The sequence below is a fragment of the Cololabis saira genome, chromosome 21 (assembly GCF_033807715.1).
Source record: "Cololabis saira isolate AMF1-May2022 chromosome 21, fColSai1.1, whole genome shotgun sequence".
NCBI lineage: Eukaryota > Metazoa > Chordata > Actinopteri > Beloniformes > Belonidae > Cololabis > Cololabis saira.
The window spans coordinates 25,031,277-25,055,065 of NC_084607.1; the positions used below are offsets into that span (position 1 = coordinate 25,031,277).

General features: G+C 41.0%; 2 protein-coding genes across 3 annotated transcripts; both read right to left on the reverse strand.

Annotated features, from left to right (window-relative positions):
* Positions 1–873: 873 nt before the first annotated feature.
* Positions 874–6,516, reverse strand: LOC133421558 (uncharacterized). The gene is made up of 4 exons (XM_061711213.1): positions 6,488–6,516; positions 3,795–4,233; positions 2,442–2,560; positions 874–2,358 (listed from the first exon to the last, which is right to left on the reverse strand). The coding sequence occupies exons 1-4, from the start codon at positions 6,514–6,516 to the stop codon at positions 2,295–2,297; spliced, it is 651 nt and encodes a 216-aa protein (XP_061567197.1). The 3' UTR covers positions 874–2,294.
* On the reverse strand, positions 6,161–23,456 carry spsb3a (splA/ryanodine receptor domain and SOCS box containing 3a). 2 transcript variants are annotated; one of them, XM_061712343.1, is made up of 7 exons: positions 23,305–23,456; positions 21,899–22,107; positions 9,841–10,021; positions 9,411–9,598; positions 9,191–9,293; positions 8,976–9,101; positions 6,161–8,322 (listed from the first exon to the last, which is right to left on the reverse strand). In XM_061712343.1, exons 2-7 carry the CDS (start codon positions 22,022–22,024, stop codon positions 7,931–7,933), a joined length of 1,116 nt encoding a protein of 371 aa, XP_061568327.1. In that variant the 5' UTR covers positions 22,025–22,107; positions 23,305–23,456; the 3' UTR covers positions 6,161–7,930. The 2 variants fall into 2 exon arrangements, with proteins under 2 accessions (XP_061568327.1, XP_061568328.1); XM_061712344.1 differs by having other exon boundaries at positions 21,899–22,110.
* Positions 23,457–23,789: the final 333 nt, after the last annotated feature.

Genomic DNA, 23,789 nt, shown 5'->3' on the forward strand with positions numbered 1-23,789 from the left:
GTGAGTAGATTCAGGAGTGATCCCCGGGGAGTAGCTTTGCTTGCACTGATGTACTCTATCTAGACATCTGCTAGACACATCATTTTCAAACCCTCTGAGTGTATGTTCAAGTTGTTCAAGAGTATACGTCTACTTTATCATCCAGTGCACCAGAAGAAAAAAAAATCATTCAATAGAATTTCATGTGTGACCGTAGAGAGATTATAGACATCTATTAAAAGAGTAATATTGTGGCCTTTTTCAAAAGTTGACATAATTTTTTTGACCTAATTGAGATCTCTGTCACACTGCTGTTCAACAAGATGTGAAATTAAATGGAGGTAAAAATGGGGAAACTAGTTAAGTCTCTGCGGTTCTGGGTCTGTGGTCTCATAGTACCATGCAAATCTGAATATGATATTTTCAGGCTCATGTTTCAAACGTATGCACTCGAGCTCCAACGAAAGAAAGAAAGCAAGAAAGAAAGAAAGAAAGAAAGAAAGAAGTTAAGGGAAACACAGATGAAAACATACCCCCGTCGTCATCAGTGGTGAATGAGAGTAAACTGTCACCATCTACAGGTTTCTGGGCACCCACATCTCTGCAAATCTCTCCAGGACACTCAACACATATGAAGAAAGCTCAGCAGCAGCTGCACTTCCTGGCTGTCGTCAGGAAGCACAGCCTGGACAAAAAGATGCTGCTGGCCTTCCTCATTTCAGCATCCTCTCCAGGGATGAGGTATGCAATCTCCAGAACTGAGGACAGGAGGGCTGCAAAGAGGGTCATTAACATGGCTGCATCTACTAGATGACATATCCAGATCCTGCTGCCTCATCCAAGATCAGGGCAATCACACAAGACCCCTCACATGTTTGACCTGTGTCCCTGGGTGGCCCTTCTAGTCAATCAAACTGATTTGTATTTTACTTTATTTTACGATAGGCTGAGTATCATGCTGTCTTTTGTTGCGCTTGTTTTTTAAAGAAAAAGATTTAAAATGTTTGTGTAGATCACTCAAACTTTTGTGCAAGAAAAATGTGGCTCTGGAAAGGAGACGGACAAAACTGCCACAGACTTTAGAGTTATAGTGAAGAGAAGGATAATACACACGTTATTAAAGTTTTTTTTTGTGAATTGCATACACGCCAGTGGAAGTAGTAGTGTATATTGGAAGCATCACATCATCACAAATCTGTTGGACCATTTTTAACTGTTTCAGATATGATCCATCACACTACTACCTTTATATAATCCACAGTATGCAATCATTGTATCTTTTTTATATAACCGACTGTAGATACCAATAATCTAATATTTGTAGTTTCTAATCCACTGTTACTTAAACACTATATAACTGTAAATATCTGGCTTTAAACTGCACATATCAACTGTATATATATCCATCTGTAAATTATATCCATAGCTACCAGCCTCACAATGTTTATATCGACTATAAATATCCTCCTGCACAGAAATAGCCATATAACTGACATCATCCATCCATTTTATGTCCTTGTACTTATATGTGTATAAACAACAAAGTTGAATCTAATAAACACAGTTTACATTGTAGCTTGTACTTGATTTTTCACTGAGATCATTGCGGTCCTTTAGGTTTCTTTCCAGCAGAGGGCAGACTTCATCCATCCCTCTACTGTACTTTGTCAACTAATTAGGTTTGAAAACAACTGAGTCTTAAAAAACAACAACCTTACTTGTGTTTTTAATCAGTCTACCTATAAAAAAATCTTTAAAAAGTGTTGATTCTGACTCCATCATAGAGACATGAAGCCATGTTTACAAAAAACATCTACAAATGATTTTGACTTCTCCCTTTACATAATACTGTTCAGCTCACTGTATATAATTCACTGTAAGCATGTTTGATCCTGTATATGTATGCATGTAAGAGAGCTGGAGCTGGTTCTGCCGTCTCCTCAGGTCAGAGGAGCTGTTGTTGCCCTGAAGAGAGAGGGATGCTCCGAGGAATGTGGATTCTCCTGAAAGCCTGGCAGCTCTAGCAGGCGTGTCCAGGAGCTTCTAAGGAAAACCTTCACCATTGTGAACCCTGCTGATCAAGGGTTGGGCCTCTTTGGTGCATCATCGCCGTGGATCATATAGGCATGTTGCATAAGCAAGATTCCTGAGAATGAGTTTACTGAAGGACTTGTGCTCCACGGAGCTGCAGTGAAGACCTGATTTACAGTCTTCTGTGCCCAGATGCCATATTTGAAAGTTCAGTGTTCAAAGATAATGGGGTTCCATCTGCATGGAGAGATTTCACTTAAATGTTGGACTCTTTCAGCTTGGTCCTACGACAGCAGCAGCAGCAGCAGCAGCTCACACAGGTCAGCACCGTTACCAGCAGGACCATCACTGTGGGAGCAGAAAAGAGCAGTTTAATGAGCAGCTCCTCTTTAAACTATTCAACAAATGTAACAACGTGGGCTGAGACTCACAGATGAAGGCTAGGAGGATGAAGAAGGCTCCCAGCTGTAAAGGGTGGGCGTTGGGCAGATCTTTCAGCTTGGCCCATATCTGGTTCAGGAGGCCCAGCGTCTCGTCTCTGGCGTCCATCCTGCTTAGATGGACGTGAGGTGGAGATGGAGATGGGAAGACACATTTAAATGACATCAAGGTGAATCTTGAACTGCTCGTCCCCCCAAGCAGGTAACATGACTTTTGAGTTTTCAGCTTTAGTCTGTTAACATGATAAACTGCAGTTTGGTAGTTTATACGCCTTTTGCAGGGTTACAGGGACAAGAAAAGAAGCAGGAGTTTATGCCTGTGAATGAGCATTTGTGAAGGATGTACAGTATATATGTTTTTTGAACCCTTCTCAGTATAACTAAACAGTTGCTTGATTTAGGACAATGTGACTCAGAGATCAGCCTCATCGTCTGTATTGATGTCTGTCCCTTCGGTTCAGTATGTACAGACTGTGTGTGTGATGGGTGGAGGTGGAGTATCAGGTTATTTGCTTTATTGCTGATTCTACTGTTGTGCTTTTGCTAAATTGTTGAACAGGGCGTGACAGCCTGTGGCTTTTCTAGTTTTAAGTTGTAATAATGCATTACTGAGCAGTATAGAATAACAGACACACCACTGACATTTCTCTCTTAGAGTCTCATGTTGCAGATTGAATGAGAAACAAGTTATTATTAGAAGTGATATAATAAGAGGTAATACATTTCCAGCGGAGACTCTGAAAAGATCATGAGTAATGTAAAGGCTGTATGCTAGTTCTGACTGCATGTTTTGGATTACATGTGAACCATCCTGGTTTCAGAAGGCTGGATGAAGTGTGTTGCTGGTTCTGAGAACCTTGAACATGCCACCTGCAGAAACCAGGACACGGCGGCCTGTAAATATCTTACACGGGTTTCTGCAGGACTTTCTCTGTCGTTCAGAAACCTACAGTGGTGCTGAGCTGTTGAGAAATCAGAAAACATCCACACTGAAACCTGAATCCCCTAATGATGTGCATATGTTCCTTCTCAACAGCTTGTACCAAGTATAATCAAAACCAGGATCGTGACTCAGAACCAAGAAGCATGTAAACATGGTTGTTGTTCAACACCACAAATAGTCTGACACCTACCTCAATGAAATGTTATTTTCAGCACTGAAACAATCACTACCCATCACCTCATCTGCTTATTCTGAATAAAGCTGCTTTAACTTTACGATTGTTTGTGCTAAACAAGTCCATCATTTTAAACACATTGTTCACATTCTTCACCAGACCAGAGGTTTTCTAAGTTGTGTTTCCTGTCATGCCGCACTTGCACAGACACACTGAAATCACCCACCTGTGAAAGTTTCTGCTGGTTCCTCACACTCAAACACAGGCTAAGAGTCAGAAAAAACAAACCAGCAGATGAAGAGGAGACGAGACACGAGGGAGAAGCCTGTTGAGTGTCTTCTGAGACATGTAGCGAGTGATCCAGAAGAGAGCTGCCCACACACTGCCCAGGATTAGGAGTCGGCTGTGAAAAATGTTTTATACACACTGATGCCAGTGGGGTTGATGCAAAAGGAAAAAAAAATCCTTCAGCTTCCTTGTTGATGTCTTCAGGTGTGTTGTTTTCTTCTTTGCCAGTGGCACACACAGTATTTTTCCCACAGTGCAGTTTGAGTGTGTGCCTTGCCCTTCTCCGCCTGCCTTTAAAGTGGTTTTCTTGTTGCCAGTCCTGAAGGAGAGTGACTGCAGGCTCAGTCTCTATGTGCAACTCTGTCTGTCTCCACCTCCTTTACACAGGCTTTTTGTTTCACACAAGAGGAGGAGAAAGCATTTTGTTGTTCCAAAAAGCTGGTTGGTACGTCTTCAAAATGGTTCAACTGATGGATAACTGCCATTGAAAATGTTGAGTTACATAATACTAGTTCCAAAAATGTCATAAGTGACTGTTTCCAAATACTCTGAAATTGTAAGAAAATGACTCTGATTATTTCCTGTAATTGGTTCCTTGTATTAGTACTGAGCTGAAGTTAACATCAGCCTGTTTGCTATTTCTGTCTTTTGAGAAAGAGTGGTGACTTTTATAACAAATGGTTGTGTGGCAGGGTTACACAACATCTGATGTTTCAGTGAGACACTAAGTGGTCTGTGCAGGATGGTTTGACATGAGAAATAATACAACTAGCAATAATTTCAATTTACTTGATTAAAATGAATCGAAAGGCAGGATTACTGTCGGGATGTCATCTGAGATGTCAATGTCCAGATTAGATCTGACGTTCCTCACATGTGGATTCAGCGTGACGTAAATGACCTCTGTAGACTAACATCTATCCTCTCTGACATCACATCATCCAGGTATGATGAAGGGGAGGTGGTGAGGACTAGATTAAGAGTTCTTCAAGAGGTAGATGGTAGCGGTAGATTAACCTTCAGAGGGTGAATCATGACAATCATTCTACATCATCTTTTACTATCCAGGAAAAACAACTGCATAGGGTATTTGCATTGCTTCTTTGCACATCTGCATGCCAGCTGTTGGCAGCAGGACCTGAAGAGGCCCATGTATATTGTTAGATCACTCCCACATGTTCTTCCTCATGAGCTGGCACGGTTTTGGAGTAAAACTATTCCCCACCCGCTCCAAGTGGAGGCTGTTCAAACATTATACAGGAAAACAAAAGCAAGCATGGCATGATTATGAAACAGCAAGAACAGAGCATTAGAGATGGATAAGTTAAATAAATGATGATACAAGTGGAAATTAGTCAGACTACTGCTACTCAAAAACTATAAAAAACTCTAGCTGGGTTGTGTCCGGTTCATTTTAACTGGTCATAAAGATAAAATGCGCCAAGTGGCAGGATATGCTGAAGGAGTAGGCAAACAAAGGTTTATGGTTATGTTTATAATACTTTCAAGTCTCATTTGAATTGTACTTTCACTGTCAATGAGGTCTAGCTGGATTATGATATTCAGTCATGCTGAAATTAGATGAGTTTGTGGTCCAGTGATGCTGCAAAGAAAAATATCATAGTATCTGATGCACAGTGTGCGACTGGATGTTTGACTGTCAAACACAGATTTCTGGCAATGATCATGTGTCTTCAGTGTTCTCACAGTCAAAGAGAAGAATAAGATGAGCCTTTAGGCCGATTTGTCACACAACCAGCCTCTTCTGATATCCACTCAGACGCCAGCAGCAAGAGGTTCCCCCTTTAAAGGTAGGACAAACAAGTTGAATGCTGCAAACACATTCCTCATAACAGCTGCATTCATTAACATGTTACCAGGAACTATGTGACTCATTTGTCATGCTATGTGAATGCTGATGCATTTTAAAAAGTAGGGTGTTTACAGTATTGTTTGAGGAAATACCTTGAAGTGTTTTGTTGAAGTGTGACCCCATCAGACACTTAAATGAGTCAAATGTTTTCATCATTTATGTATTTTTCCTTTCTTATGAAAAAAATGTATCTATTTTTTGTTCAATCTAACCACTGAACTATAATAAACATGTTTCAGCACTGTCTGTCCTTGCAGAACTAACTCTGCAAGCAATATTCTAAAATATGATAATATTCCTACAAATGTATAAATCAAGATACTTTAGCTAAATCTATATCATATTTTTCAAACACAAATGCAGCACAAAGTGCTAAACAGACCAAAACACACCAGTATGTATTTCTTTTTGTTTGTTTACTTTTTGTTTTCACCCCAATTTTACATGCAGGAAGTAAAGATTGGTGGTCAGGAATATAAATTACTACATTAGAAAGTCAATATTTGATCTGTGGCGACATCAACACAGTTATGTTCTGTCCTCCGATCATTTACAAGTGAACCTTTCCTGTCCGCAACATCGTCTGTGATAAATGACTGGCAGCGACAGTCATTTATCACAGATATCAAAAGATTCATGTGGCTTGGCCATTTTGGTATTTTACACAAGTGTTTTTCAAATAAAACCACAAAGAGATATTTGGTTGATCAGAATAACCTGATTCCAAGTCAATTCCTTCAAAATCAGTGTTTCCCAACCCTGGTCCTTGACTATCGCTGTCCAGCATGTTTGAGAATCCCTGCTTCAGCGCACCCTGGTACATATGACTGTCATTAACAGAGATGTTCAGCCCTCGATGACAAACTGATGACAACCATTAATTAGAATCCGGTGTGATGCTGCAGAGACATCTGAAACATCTGAAACAAACCTGAGGACCAGGATTGGGAAACACTGGCCATCACATTCAGTCAAGTCACACAAGTTTAGACATAAGTATATTCTTAAATCGACAACAGGCAGAAATACAGAGGTTACTTTATTTATTAGTGAGAGGTTAAGAGAAATGTTACTTTGATGAAGTTCAGACTACATTTTTTGTTATTTCACAAATGCTGAAAATTCCAAGTTGTTCACAAACTTTTATCTAGCAACTGTACAACCATATTTTGACATGATAATTAAAAATGAGCTAAAAACACTGAGTATAGGGGAGTGGGTTAGACCGCAGTTTTGGTCCTTCTTTACCTGCTCATCAACAGCACTGAAAAGACGATTTGAAGAAGAAATGAATACTGAATAGAATTAGAGATGATGGAACAAGGCTTTGAGAAAAACAAAATAATTGCATAAACATGTCAGTAGAAAAAGATGTAACATTATAACTATTGGCATAGAAAAAAAAAAATCACCTTTCAAAAAGTTCTATATAACACTTTTTTAAAACACCTAAACTATAGACAGATGTTGCCGTGAAAAGAAAATCTTACCATACAATGTTTTTCTTACTGAATATTCATAATCCATTGCAGACAAAAAGAAACATTTTATCTGTTGAGGACTAAAAGCTGCAAAGTGCATCCAGGTGCATCACCTGCTTGTAACATTTATAATTTTGACAGTTAAAGTTTATAGCGCTTCATAAGCAAACCAAACCTTTTCAAATGAGTTTGACTTTGGCAATCTAGGAGAAAGGTACAGACGTTGACAACTGCGGTGATGCATCCATGACATTTAGCTGCAGAACATCAAACACCTTTTGCATACAGGGCAGAAAAAAAATAAAATTCTACTTTTCTTTGATCTACTTTTGGAAATATACCATAAAAATTTGGCCTTACTTGAAGTCAGTGTTACACTGTACATAACATTCCAGCACGTCACTAATCTTTATACATAAATAGCAACGAACTATGTTAGTTACTAAAAGAAAGTAGCGTCATGAATGTTCAATCACTAAACTTGTTTGGATGAACAAATAGACATATGAATGGCATGAGTAAATATCACAGTAAAAATGTGCAGACTGAGTTTAACTGACTTCCAGCAACGTACCACTGCCTCAGTTATTTTTTTTTTCTTCTACAGAATAACACTGATGTTGGAAGAAAAGCTTGAGACAGATGGAGAACACTAGATTGGATTCCATGTGACAGTTATGTCTGCCAGTGCTTTCGAGGAGGTAGGACTAATCTGTCCAGTCACATCCAGCGGCATCGCTTCCTCTGACAGGCTTCCGGGTCAGACGTACAACCCTCCGAGTCGCTTTCAGAGAATGACGGTCCAGCTGTAGCGGGATCATGCAAATTTGAGGACTGTTTAGGCCCGTCTTGGGTTTCTTCTGTGGTGCCACTATTTAGACTGAGCACCCAACCCAGTTTGTTGTGGAGCACCTGACGCAGGCCCGGCGGGAGCGGCAACACATCCAGAGTGTCTATACAGTCTGGTACCAAGTGGCGAAGACGAGCGCAGCAGAGGTACAGCAGCGAGGTGGGTGCAGAGCAGGACCTGATCACCTTCATGCTGCTCTTGGCCGCTGTGGAGCAGGCCATCGGGTAAAACTTCTTATTGTGTAGCTCTGTGGCTGCAACACCTGGATCGAGAATGATAAGAGTTTATTTTTATCTCTAAAATAGGGGGGGTTAAACATACATGTATAGTGGACTCAACTGTACTTTGTAAGTCAGCAAACAATCCCCACCTATTACAAACTACATCTCCATATCTACATTGTGTATTAATGTTTTCTAACATGCAATAAAAAACATTTATATGAGAAGTGTTGAAAAATTTACAAAGAAAGTGATTTTTAGTCATCGATTATCAACACCAATATTTTTAAAACAAATCTAGACTTAAATCCCATTAACCAAACCAACACATTCCTATTAAATGCAGTTAAACTGCAGATGGTGTACCACTGAATAAAAATAAGTGGTTATGTGTGAAACAGTGTATCAAACTACACACTATACACATATTGGATTAAAATAAGATTGTAAGCAGCATCTTTTGATAATTCTAGTATTCTATAGACACAAAAACACAACTTTTTTAAAATTAAAGAAAAAAAGTACATATATAATACATAAGGGACAACATATTCAAAAATACAACCCCTGTTTTATGTTACTTGAACTTTTGAGCAAAGAAGTTCCATCAGTCACTTTCAGCAATCAAGACACTTGAGTGTGTTGAGCAACTAATGCAGCCCTGACCCCACAGATTACTGAAATTATTACCAACCTATACACTTTCGATTCTTGAAGAAAGTAAGCGTGCCGTGCCACGTGTCCAGATGAACTCCAATGATGGATCCTTGACCAAAACGGGAGGAGAAGTTCATCTTTTCCCCTTTATGATGCAACAAGCCTGGAAAAGAAACACAACAAATCATGTTTCAACAGTTTCAAGCACTTAGTGCTGGTACATTTCTTACCAAAACCTTGTGATGTTCTTACCTGTGTAAGAAAGACCCCAGCTGTCTGCATCTTTGCCCAGCAGGCTGCAGAACGTGTGCCTGTATTTGTCCAGATTTACATCTGATGCTCCAATACCAACCATCTGTTTAGAAATACACAACCATTTAGGCTCAATTAAACTATGGCTCAACTGTTTTTTTTTTTTTTTAAATGTGTTAATAAGAGATGAATGCAAAGATGCAAAGAGTGGGGGGCTTACCATGTCTGTTCCATACACTGGAGATGTCATCTTTATTTCCCAGAAATGCTGTCCATCAGACAGCTCCTTCGAGCCACGGATAGCAGCTGTACCACAACTGTATTCAGAGTGGAAGTTCACTTTGCGATTGTCGCAGCTCAGTACCGTTGCTGTTGATCGAATGCTGGCATCCCACACCCAATCAAAATCTGAAATGTCAAAGGTCATGTTTTTAAGAAAAAATGATACAAAAAAAAAAAAAAAAAAAACTTAACTATTAGCTTGAATTTAGCACAGTAACAATTAACACATTAAAAATGTTATTTTATTATATTTGTGATATGGCTACTGAATGTAACAGTAGTGAATTGTAATAGTGATCAAAATGTGAATTATGACATGGCTGTATAACTATTCATCTATCCTTTGATATGCAACCAGTATCTCGTACCTTGGTCGTCCTCTCCACAGTGGCAGTCTTTAACTTGGTGAAAACCTCGGAGACGAGGGTTGTAGCTGGTTTCTGCCTGGGAATCGCAGCTGCAGTAGGACTCTCCTGTAACAGGCACCGCACTGGGGATTGGAGGTATCATCACGCTTGAAAATTCTGCCTCCGAGTCTGAATCACTGTACTTGGGAGCAACAATGAAGAAAGAACAATATTAAATGCCTGCAGCAATTCTTATCCAACTACAGAGCATGGTTTTTGATGTCAGCCTGCTAAAAGGGACAAACTGGACTCTGCATTTGAAAGATGCACATCCGTCAAATTTCACAGACAAATGAAGAAACAGTTAATACTTGCCTGGTGCAGATAAACTGTGCAAATAGCTTGTGCACTTGCGATATACTGTACAGTGTCGTTGTGAAAGCCTCACGCAATACTGTGTTTATGGGTTATAAACTGACCAGAAACTGTGATTTCACTATTATAAAAGAAACATTTTATGAGTCCACCTCACACAAGGACCAAAGACCAGATCATGAACTGTATGGGGCAATGATAAGTTTTCTTTTGGTTTTGTAATTACAGTAGATTTATATGGTTTATGTTGTCATTTGGATCTCAAATTTGCATATTTATTAGTAATCATTTTGGATTGATGCTAATTGAATGTGTTTAGGTTAACCATAGAACTGGAATACACTTTTTGGTTTGTGTTTATTTAGTGACGCTGTACCTTTAAGAGCTGCTGCTGAGCTCTCCAGTCAGTTAAGAGTTTTTCAGCTACAGAGTTTTTCAGCTACAGAGTCAGTACAGAGTTGAGTAGCAGTGGAGCGACACGGTTTCTTACCCGTAGCCTGTCGTAAACTGAATTGAATGTTCTTGTGGATTAGTGAGTTTGTAAATAAATTTTTGTTTTTCATAACTTGGATTCCATTGGATTTTTTAAGAACAACGGAGTTTGGGACTTGGACCGGAGTAAACCATAGCCTACTGCTAACTAGAATCTGCCTGTACATTAGTAAGAAACCTTCTCCCTGTGGTTTTGCCTGTGGATTGAGAAGATATTGGAGTTGTGGATTCAGGAAAGGAAAGAAAAACACGGCTCAAGTAAGTGCTGTTGCTGCTGGATAAAGCTGAGATGTGGATGGAGAGCCTAGCTACAATAGCTAGAGCTAACGACCCGCTAACGGCCAGCTAACGGCCAGCTAACGGCCCGCTGACGACCTGCTAACGGCCCGCTAACGACCCGCTAACGGCCAGCTAACGGCCCGCTAACGACCCGCTAACGGCCAGCTAACGACCCATGGAGGGGGCGCTAACTATCTGTGGATGTTTATCCTTTTATGCTTTGGACATTGGAACACTTGACTGTTTAGCTCTTAGCGGCTAGCAACTGGAAAGGCCTAATCTTGCATTAGGAACCATGGAGAATCAAGGAGATTCAGCCTCACTGGAAAAACGGACAGTGAAACCTACAGTCAAAGCTATGGAGGATGCATTACAGAAGAAAAAAGGGTCAAGAAAAGCTGCTCTAGCTCAGCTTACAGCAAAGAAGAACAAGATGCTGTGTTTAATGGATGATGATAGTAATTTGGAATTGATCAAGAACAGGTCAGTGATTGAGTTTCATAAGCTTTTCAAAGAGTTTTGTGAGCTCAACATTTCTGTTAAAGAGTTGCTTCAGAAAACTGCTCCAGAAGAAGTGACTAGTGATCAAGACACGTGGTTTAAACCAAAGTCTGATACTTTTAAGAGCTTCAGTGATAACGTTGAGTTTTGGATAGAACAAGCTCATGAACGTATGAAGGAAGCAAGGGAAGTGGATGAAAGTGTTAATCCATCTGATAGTGTGTCAGAGGTATCATCACAAAGATCTAACAAGTCTAAGGCAAGTTCCTCAGCTTCATCAGCACGCTTGCAGGCACAACTGGAAAAGGCTGCACTTTTAGCAAAGGCAGCTACACTGAAAAAGAAGACAGCCTTGGAAGAGCGAGAATTAAAGTGTAAAGCTGAGAAAGAAGAACTTGAGCTTCAGGCAGCTTTAGCGGCTACAGATGCTAAACTTAAAGTTTTGAAAAGGTATGAGGAAGAAGATACTCAACAGAAAGACAAAAAACAGTTTAAGCCACAAAAGAAACAAACGGCTATAGAACGGAAAAGATATGGAAAATCTGAACCCCTACATCCATCAGCCATAAGCGAAGATGATGACGACGACGACGACGACGACGATAAATCTTCTGTATGCAGCATTCTGAGCAGCAGTACTGCCGACAGTGTAACAAGTGCACAAGCCTTACCAATGGGAAGACGACATCAAAGAGACGTTATTGAACTACTGATAAAGCATCAAAAATTGTCTACCCTGCCACCACAAAGCATTCCGATCTTCAAAGGAGATCCTTTGGAATACAGACTCTTCGTCAGAGCATTCGAACATGGTGTCGAAAGTAAAACAGAGAGCAGCAAAGATCGTTTGTACTTCATGGAGCAGTACACAAGCGGACAACCCAGAGAGTTGATACGAAGTTGTCTACATATGGATCCAGATAGAGGTTATAACAAGGCAAAGAAACTTTTAAAGGAACATTTTGGAAACGAATACAGGATCTCTGTGGCATACATTGACAAAGCTCTAAACTGGTCTACAATCAAGCCTGATGATGGTGAAGGTCTAAATGCACTGGCTCTCTTCCTCACCAGCTGTAACAACGCCATGTCAGATCTGGATTATATGGAAGAGCTGGATAATGTAGCCAACATGCGTGCCATTGTCAACAAGCTTCCATATAAACTAAAAGAGAAGTGGAGGGGTGTTGCCTTTGACATCCAGGAGCGCACATCCAGAAGACCCAAGTTTAAAGATCTCGTCAAGTTCATTAACAAGCAGGCTAAAATTGCACTAAACCCTTTGTTTGGGGATATAAAGGACAGCACCAAGGGACTATCAAGGCCTCCAGTAAACCTCACGTCTGAGAGAAAGAGTTACAAGACAATCTTTTCCACATCTGCAACACCTGTGAGTACTGAATCAGATGTTAGCACAGAGTCAACGCCAAGCAAAAGGGGTGCTACAAGCTCGATCAGCGCTTTCACCAAGCCCTGTGTTTTTTGTCATGGTGAACACAGCATGGAACAATGTAAGAAGCTGAGGAGATCGCTTCACAAAGAGAAGATAGACTTTCTCCGGGGGAAAGGACTGTGCTTCAGTTGCTTGAAGCATGGACACATGAGCAAGTCTTGTGAGGAGAAATTGAGCTGTGAGGTCTGCTCGTTGCCTCATCCCACTGTTCTGCATGTGGAAAGCAAGGAAAAGGCTACGCCTAAAGAAGGATCAACAGACAATTGTGAGCTACAGTCTGTGATCAGTGGGTTTGTAGACAAAGCAAACAAAGCATGTTCTGATACAGGGGCCGGGGACACAAACAGCATCCTCGCCATTGTTCCAGTACAAGTGAAAGCGCAGAAAGGCAACAAGGTGGTTATGTCGTATGCTTTTTTAGACCCAGGCAGTACAGCTACCTTTTGCACCGAGGAGCTCATGAATGAGCTCAACCTTAGTGGAAGGAAGATTGACATTCTCCTAACAACCATGGGAGAGCAAAAGACTGTTCGCAGCCATGTTGTGACAGGCATGGAGGTGTGTGGCCTGGAAGGTCGCAACTTCATAGATCTACAGGAAGTTTTCTCTCAAAAGACTATCCCAGCTAACAAAAGGAACATTCCACAGCAGGAAGACGTGGACAGGTGGCCTCATCTGGAGCAAGTGAGAATTCCCCATATCGACGCAGAAATAGGTCTGCTGATTGGGACCAATGTGCCTAGGGCAATGGAACCAGAAGAGGTCATCAGGAGTGTCAACGATGGGCCTTATGCTGTGAAAACCGTCCTTGGATGGACGGTGAATGGACCGTTGAGAGAAAATAACTGTGAACCTGCTGGAAATGGGAAATACGTTACCTCTAACAGGATATCCGTGGCTAAACTGGATGAGCTGTGGAATCAACAGTTCAAATATGACTTTCCTGAGAGTAACGAAGAGAAGTTGGAGATGTCCCAAGAAGACCTCCAATTTATGGACAGTGTGTCACAGTCAACCAAATTGGTGAAGGGGCATTACTGCATCGGTCTACCACTAAAGAATTGAAAATGCCTAACAATCATGTGGTAGCAGAACAACGGGCTCTAAACCTGAAGAAGAAGCTTCTCAAGAATCACTCGTTCCGAGAGGAGTACACGGCCTTTATGAGTGACATGATCAGCAAAGGCTTTGCAGTGAAGGTCCCTGATGAAGAGCTGAGCCGTAACGATGGGAAGGTTTGGTACATTCCACACCATGGAGTGTACCATCCGAAAAAACACAAGCTGCGTGTTGTATATGACTGCGGTGCTTCTTATCGGGGAGTCACATTGAATGAGGAACTTCTTCAGGGACCCGACCTCACCAGTTCCTTAATTGGAGTCCTCACCAGATTCCGACAAGAACCTGTGGCCACCATGGCGGATGTGGAAGCCATGTTCCACCAGGTAAAGGTTCCACAAGAAGACACCGACCTCCTTCGGTTCCTGTGGTGGCCTGGTGGAGATGTGAATGGACCATTGGTGGAGTACAAAATGGTTGTGCATCTTTTTGGTGCTACTTCATCACCGAGTTGTGCAAGCTATACCCTCAGACGATGTGCCGAAGACAACAAGGATCTATTCGAGTCTTCAGTAACCAGCACAGTGTTGTACAATTTTTATGTCGACGACTGCTTTAAATCAGTCAGCTCTGAAGAAGAGGCAGTGATGCTGTGTCGCAATTTGAAGGCCATCTGTCTGAAGGGAGGCTTCAAGTTGACGAAGTGGATTAGCAACAGTCGGGTGGTACTGGCGGCTATCCCCGACACAGAAATGGTGAAAGAAGTAAAAGATCTGGATCTGGAACAAGATTCTCTCCCTATTGAACGAGCACTGGGAGTACAATGGTGCGTCGAGTCCGACCAATTCAAGTTTCGGATCGTCATTCAAGAAAAAATTCCCACCAGAAGAAACATCCTCTCCCTGGTGAGTTCAGTCTATGATCCGTTAGGCTTCTTGGCCCCGGTGGTCCTAACGGCAAAGAAGATCTTGCAAGAACTCTGTAGGTTAAAGCTCAGCTGGGATGATGTAATTCCGGATCATCTTGCTCAAAAATGGTTGGAGTGGATCAAGGATCTGCAGTTGCTCGCTGTTTTTGGAGTTGATCGGTGTTTCAAGCCAGCCAATTTTGGAAAAGCTATACATGCACAACTGCATCACTTTTGTGACGCTAGTGAGGAGGGCTACGGCACGGTTACCTACTTAGTTCAGCACAACAGCAGAGGCCATGTCCATAGTGCGCTTGTCATGGGGAAGGCAAGGGTTGCCCCACTCAAACCCACCACCATCCCACGCCTGGAATTGACAGCGGCAACCCTGGCTGTGCGCATGGAGAGGTTGATGAGGAAGGAACTGGAGCTGCAGCTTGCAGACTCAATGTTTTGGACAGACAGCACGGCTGTGCTCAAGTACATCAACAATGAAACAATGAGATTCCGCACATTCGTAGCCAATAGAGTGGTGGAAATTCGGAAGGCGTCAACACGATCTCAGTGGGTACATGTAAGCACGCACTTGAATCCTGCTGATTATGCATCAAGAGGACAGAAAGTGAATCTCTTCGTGCAAAATCGAGCTTGGATCTTTGGACCTGATTTTCTCAAACAGTCGTCCGACAACTGGCCAGAGAACCCTGATCGTCTGACTGATCTGAATGCTGCTGATCCAGAGATCAAGAAACATGCTGCTGTAAACGCTCTTGCAGCGGAAGAAAAGGACGACGTCATGCAGAACCTGATCAAGTACTACTCCTCATGGATGCGCCTTAAGAAAGCTGTGGCGTGGATTCTTAAGGTGAAGAACAGATTGCTCTGCATGGTCAAGAAAAGAAAGGAGCAAAGAACTATGATTGCATTGTCGGATGCAGATGACAAAGAACAAAGACAACAGATACACAAGCTTAAGAGGAACTACAAGATGAACCTTGGCAGAGAAATCCTCACAGTGGATGATCTGAGAGAGGCTGAACTTGAGATCATTCGTCACTGTCAGAGAAGAAGATTCCAAGACGAAATCAACTCTCTCAAGAAGGGCAAACCCATCAAAAAAAGTAGCCACATATACAAGCTAAACCCAGTTCTGCAAGATGGTATTCTGAGGGTCGGAGGCAGGCTTCACCGCTCATCCATGCCAGAAGAATCGAAACATCCTGCTATCTTGGCTAAAGACCTTCGAGTGTCGGAGCTCATCCTTCAGGAGGTCCACAAGGAAGTAGGTCATGGTGGACGCAACCACGTCCTATCCAAGCTGCGTCTGAAATATTGGATTCCGAAGGTCAGTGCAGCAATAAGGACAGTCCTATCCAGGTGTGTTGTGTGTCGACGGCTGCATGGTGCTACTGGACAGCAACAAATGGCAGACTTGCCACGAAACAGACTTTTACCTGATGAACCGCCGTTTAGTAGAACTGGAGTGGATTATTTTGGTCCTTTTGAAGTAAAGCGAGGAAGAGGTACTGTGAAGAGATATGGAGTTATCTTCACTTGCCTAGCCATTCGGGCAGTCCACTTGGAAGTGGCTGCATCCTTAGACACAGACTCCTTCATTAATGCGCTTCGCCGATTCATCGCACGAAGAGGTCAGGTGTTGGAGCTGCGTTCGGACAACGGAACCAATTTTGTTGGGTCTGAGCGAGAGCTCAAGAAAGCTATTCAAGCATGGAACACTTCTAAGTTAGAAGAGACTTTGCTTCAGCGAGGCATTAGATGGATGTTTAACCCCCCAGCTGCCTCTCACCACGGCGGAGTTTGGGAACGTTTGATCAGGTCCATCAGGAAAATCCTCAATGCTACCCTGAAGACTCAAAATCTGGATGAGGAGAGTCTCCAGACATTTCTGTGTGAAGCGGAGGCCATCGTCAATGGAAGACCCATTACTACCCCTTCCAATGACCCCAACGACCTAGAGGCACTTACTCCGAATCACCTCCTGCTACTGAGGACCAAGCCATCTCTACCTCCAGGACTTTTCCAGACAGCGGATCTCTATGCACGCCGAAGATGGAAGCAGGTCCAGTACATGGTGGATCTTTTCTGGAAACGATGGACGAGGGAGTACCTGCCAGAGCTCCAAATACGCCAGAAGTGGTCAAGAGTGTCGCGCAACTTCGTGCCAGGAGATGTTGTGTTGTTGGTGGATGAGACTGCACCGAGAAACTCCTGGGTCATTGCCAAAGTCATCGAAGCGGTGCCGGATGAACATGGACTGGTTCGTACGATTCGTCTGAAGACCAAGACTGGTGAACTCTTGAGACCCATTACCAAAATCTGTCTACTTTTGGAAGCAGTATGAAGCAGAGGTTTAAGCTGGACTGACTGCAGATTTGAAGAAAGAAGACATAACTCAAGTTTGTTTTTGAATCTGTGGTTACTCTATTCTTGTTGTTTGTAATTGTTTCTAAAGTTAGACAACAATTAGGGGCCGGTGATGTATGGGGCAATGATAAGTTTTCTTTTGGTTTTGTAATTACAGTAGATTTATATGGTTTATGTTGTCATTTGGATCTCAAATTTGCATATTTATTAGTAATCATTTTGGATTGATGCTAATTGAATGTGTTTAGGTTAACCATAGAACTGGAATACACTTTTTGGTTTGTGTTTATTTAGTGACGCTGTACCTTTAAGAGCTGCTGCTGAGCTCTCCAGTCAGTTAAGAGTTTTTCAGCTACAGAGTTTTTCAGCTACAGAGTCAGTACAGAGTTGAGTAGCAGTGGAGCGACACGGTTTCTTACCCGTAGCCTGTCGTAAACTGAATTGAATGTTCTTGTGGATTAGTGAGTTTGTAAATAAATTTTTGTTTTTCATAACTTGGATTCCATTGGATTTTTTAAGAACAACGGAGTTTGGGACTTGGACCGGAGTAAACCATAGCCTACTGCTAACTAGAATCTGCCTGTACATGAACATTTGAGTTTGGATTCCTGTTTTTACAGTCAGTTGGATCCTGTCGTGTTATAGGTGATCAAAGTGAATTCAAGAGTCTGGCCATCATGAACTACCATTACTGCAGCAGCTATAAGGTTACACAACGTAAACTGTAGGAGCTCCTGCTGAGGGGATGAAGGGCAATCACTTATAACTATTTAATAAAAAAAGGTATTATTTCAGATTGTTTTAGATTTTAGACCTTAACAAACAATCTCAATGCACACAGCAACTGAATTAAGATTTATTTTTCCAATTTACAGCCATTTTATGTAACATATGCACTTATGACCACATGGGGAAGCAGAGGAAGATTTCATAAAGTTCAGCTTTGCATCTTCTGCTGATGAAACTGCATGGTGGCACTTCTGTACCAGGAAGCAAATCAACGTATCTCCATCTACTGCATTCCCCAACAGTAAGAGCTTGGATTTGTTAGAAGTGAGAGACATGAAGGTGATACAGAAGAATCTCAGGTCGATTTTACTACGTCCCCAGTGCTGTCAAAGACCTGGACTATTACTGGAGATGTCATCTCTGTCATCCAAATACTATTACTGTGATACTTTATACGGTCCTGAATGAAGTGAATCAGTTTTTAAGATAATTGAATAAATGTGTGGTAATGGTTTATTTTACAGATTCGGGGTGCCAACTATCTGGTCTTCCTCATCCCTTGACAATGCTCTTGGCTCTCAACTAGTGCTGGGCAGTATGACCGAAAATTTATATCACGGTATTTTTCAAAATTATATAGGTTTCACGGTATATCACGGTATTTTTTTTTTTCATGCACAACTGGGTGTTAACCACATTTTCTAATGATTTGGAAAGGAATTGCTGCAGTAAATTGGCTTAGAATGGCCTATTTTACTGTCATGAGGAGGAAATATTGTAGAAAAACATTAATGTCCACACTAGTATAAATACAGTTTTGCATGGCCTCACAAAATGATGCCGTTTACGTTTAGGTGGCGGCACTTATGATTCTAATGAAGTGAGAGAATCAGTCAGACAACACTTAAAGACTTTAAGTGTTGTCTGACTGATCTTTTACAAAATTACAAGGTAGAAAATATCTATTGAACGTAAAAAACTGAACATTTTTTAATTTCCCAGCATTATGTTGTTCCACCTCCTGGTGAATGTTAGGTAAAATTCTTATGTGGTTACTTTTTGGTTGGCCAACGATTTATGCTTGTGGTGCGCAACTGTTACGGGAGGGGTCAGTCTATTTCCTTATATTACAACGCCGTTATTAATTGTTCGTTTTTTTTCCCCACTTATTCCATCGAACACCGAAAGTGTTTTTTTGCCATTTTCAATTTCGGTTACCGAACAATCGGTGCATCACTACTGCTAAACAGTCCCCTCACAAACAGTGTCCAGCGGCGCTACGTTCCGCGGCGCGGCGGAACATAGCGCAGCGCGGCGTTCCCAACGTTGTGCACGCTACTGTACATACTCACCGGTATTACGGTATATGAAAAATTCATATCATAAGAAAAATAAACACCGGTATTCGGTATGAACCGGTATACCGCCCAGCACTACTCTCAACCAGTATGGTATTGATCTGACCCAACCATCAGAGACATGTTGAGACAAAGCAGTATGGATGACATCAAAATATTGGCCACCCTCTACAAATAGTTATTGCTAACAGATGGCATTTAGGTTGATGGCATTATCCCAGCCCCACAATGAAAATATGTTTGCCCTTTGAATGTGTGCCTTATGAACAGCAGCAATGATGGGGGATCTTCACTATCCTACATTAAGCTGTTATCAAGGAACGCATTCCTGGCTTGTTAATGTGTTATGCAACATATCATCTAGGGCTGCAATGAATAATTTACAAAGTAGGCAAAAATCGATGACAATTAGTTGCCAACAAATGTATTAATCGATTATTACTTAGTCAAGTCATCATCCGTCAGTTTCATGCTCTGGATTTTGAAACTTACAACACTTTGAGGAATAAGGGTGTTCATGTTTCTTTTAATAACATCAGTCAATATGACAGCCTGACAACGTTTAAAAGCCTGGATATTTTTGTCTCCGTTTCAGGTGGTTGATGCTGGTGAAAGTGTGCCCATACATGCCTGTGTGAGAGCGCATTGGGGCAGAACTCTACCATGAGTGACACAGAGAGCAGAGAAAATTGTAAATGACCGACCAAAACCATGCATGTTTTTTCTTTTCTGAGACTAAAGCACAAATATCAGAAACTTCAGTCCAAATCTAAAAAAACTCCCTCATTCCATTGTCAGTTCCGTCTCAGTACTCAAAGCAGCTACTGGTTGTTTAACTTACATTTACCGTAATGTCACTTGTATCACACAATACGCCATCACAAAGCTGTCGCTTTTTTACTTTCACACAGTTTACATTTTTGATTTGCATAAACTATTTAGGAGTAACAGTAGTGAGAAGTTAAGATTACAAATGTGTGACTATGGACTATAAATAAGTGTGCAACATGCTGGTGAATTTTCTCTGTGGTCGTACTTCAGAAGTCCTGGGGGCTCCTGAAAGACTTGTATATGCATGCAAACCTACGTATATTTCTCTGCTATGCGTCTTATTAGCTGTACCCCTCTGAGGTTGCCACAGCAACCCATCCAGCTCCATCTAACCCTGTCCTCTGGATCCTCTTCTCTCACACCAAATAACTTGATGTCCTCTTTCACTTCTCTTAGTTTTTGAATTTTCTGGATATCTTAAATGGTCCAGGAGTTATGGTTATGAGAAGTACTCTGACAAATCATATTGGTGATGACAAGATGGTCATAAAAGGGCTTTTATTTGACATAACTTTGTGTGCCGAACAAACTTTGCTGCTCTTAAGACTATACAAAGTAGATAAATTACATACTTTTGACTGAAGAAATCATTTTCAGTGTTTTCTTGTTGGCTGCTACATGCCTTATTCAATTTAAATAAATCTATAGATAAATAGAATATAAAAATAGTCGTTAGTTGCAGCCCTAATGTTGTCATTGTTGTCCAAGTGAGGTTTTTTTTTTAAATTTAACCTGTGAAAACATTTGGTTTTAGAAACCAAGTTTTTCTTCCCTTCAGCCAAAAAAGCTGAAGGCACCCCTAAGAATAAAGATTTGCATAGAAGATAAACTGCACAACTTATTGACATGAGTTCAGCCCACGGGCTTGTGGGCAAACACTGGAGGACAATTTGAAAATTGAGCTTTTAAAGGCCCTGGCCTAAGTGTTTCTAAATATAAGGCCAAGTGGTTAGTGTGGTTGGACTGCTGGTAATGATGCTTAAGTCTGACTGTAATTGTTATCCATAAATAATAAGTTTTGCAGGCTTAAAAATCATGAATTACTGAAACCTCTTAACTAAATCTTGATATAATATAATATAATGTAATATAATATAATATAATAGTGAGTTGAATACAGGACAATTGGAGCCTAGGATTATGTTTAATTTCTTGCTGTGGAAAAATAATTAGCTCTACAACAAAGCATGTAACAGTTAAACCTTTGGCTTTAAGGATAAGGCTTTAGCGTTAACAAACAACCACTGTTCACAATGACCAAAGGGAAACTGGAGGTTTTCAGTTAGACAGAAATCCATGTGACTAATTTTTCCAGTGCTGTTGTCATGAAAACATTCATTTTTTAAATGATTAATTCTGTAACTTTCTGACTAACAAATCAAAAGGCATGGTGATGGAAGAAACCCTTCTCACCAACAAATGTTTTAGTGTCAAAAATGAATAACTATTTGCCCCACTACATTTTGTCTTGTTAAACTGTCTGAAAAGTTTTGACTTGAAAAACATATATTAAATGTTTTGATTTGTTAGATGGCTAGAATCTAACAAAAAAAAAAAAAAATTCCTGTATGACTGTATGAAGATTACTATACCAGCCACTGAGGTGGATAGCCCTCAAAGATTTACTTGCAAAATCAAGTAAAAAAAAAAAAAAAAAAAAAAATTATATTTCCACTTATGATTTAAACATGTCCATGGATATATGCTTACCTCTAGACGATCATAGTTCCATTCCTCAGTTTCTGAGGCCAACACGAGGGCCCGGGCATCAGCATCCCGCCGGATCCCTCCCCACACGTATCTCCATGCCCGGCTGTTCCTGCTTCTCCTGGACATGTCACAGACAGATCCTCACGGGTAGAAGAGGTCACACTCCACCACAGTTTGATCCGGATGTTTGAAGAAAAGCAGTAGCCCAGCTGCTGAAAGACAACTTAGTTAGTTATCCTCACAGACACCCACAAAGTTTACAGTGTTAGATAAGAAGAGTTTATTTTTATACTGGTGCTTTCAGCTTTTTATTCTGCACATGCCCAGCCAGTTCAAGTACACAAATGAAAGACATTTGTACATGCAATTCCTGCATAATGAAAATTCATGTGTGTGTGTGTGTGTGTGTGTGTGTGTGTGTGTGTGTGTGTGTGTGTGTGTGTGTGTGTGTGTGTGTGTGTGTGTGTGTGTGTGTGTGTGTGTGTGTGTGTGTGTGTGGTGGGGACACTACAGGACTGTCTCAGAAAATTAGAATATTGTGATTTTCTGTAATGCAATTACAAAAACAAAAATGTCATACATTCTGGATTCATTACAAATCAACTGAAATATTGCAAGCCTTTTATTATTTTAATATTGCTGATCATGGCTTACAGCTTAAGAAAACTCAAATATCCTATCTCAAAAAATTAGAATATTCTGGGAATCTTAATCTTAAACTGTAAAGCATAATCAGCAATATTAAAATAATAAAAGGCTTGCAATATTTAAGTTGATTTGTAATGAATCCAGAATGTATGACATTTAGTTTTTTAAATTGCATTACAGAAAATAAAGAACTTTATCACAATATTCTAATTTTCTGAGACAGTCCTGTACATACATAGGCTACATGACTTCATAAAACACGGCAAGAAAATAAAAGGAACATTTTCAGAAAACACGTTTTATCTAAACGAAACACCATAAATGTATATTAATATGCTGTTATTTTAAATCTATTTTCATTTTTCAAACAAAATGAAAACAAATTCTGCAAGCCTACATATGACTTTATAATTATATTAATTAAACCTTTGCTCTCCATAATTATATGGATGTTTTACATAAAAAATGTAACAGGAACATTCTTATGTCATAACGTTGTTATGCTAACGGCTAGGCTAACACGAGCAGACAAGACCAATAACTTATCGGTTTCTGTCAGTCTCGCAACATGCTCAAGACATCCCCTCTTTATACATACGTGGTGCACACAACTCATCAGACAGTTAACCCTCCTGGTGCACACACTGAAACTGTAATATCCATGAGGTGATAGAGCAGAGGGCGACAGGAAGTAGCACAGCAGCTAGCTGTTGTTAGCCCTCGCTGCTAACCTGCTGTAAAAGCTGCTGAAACTTCACCTGTTGTTGTTGTTCAGCGTCACATGACTATGGCAGCACCTCCGAGATGTTAACCTGGGATAGTTGGTGCCTGTCGGCCGTGTTGACTGAGTGATTATCGGCTCCTCGGTGTGTTTTCCATCCCCTACCAGCGACACACGGCGCTGCAGTCTGCTGCAGACTCAAGGAGGATTTATGGTTCCGCGTCGCCGCGTACCGTACGCCGTAGGCTACGCCGTCGATTTAACGCGGAGCCGTAATTAAGGCTCCGGCGGACTAGACCACCTTTTTTCAGTGATGTTCCCCCTGTCAAATATTTTTTCAGCCAAGTACCCCCTAACCAGCGCAAAGCACTTTTGGTTGTAAAAAAAAGACCTAAAACAGAGCACTGTGCCATCAGTAACTGATTTATTAAACATAAAAATATTGCTGCTACGCTTTAGGGCTGGGGATCGATTCAAATGTCAAGAATCGATTCGATTTCGATTCTTAAGATTCAGAATCGA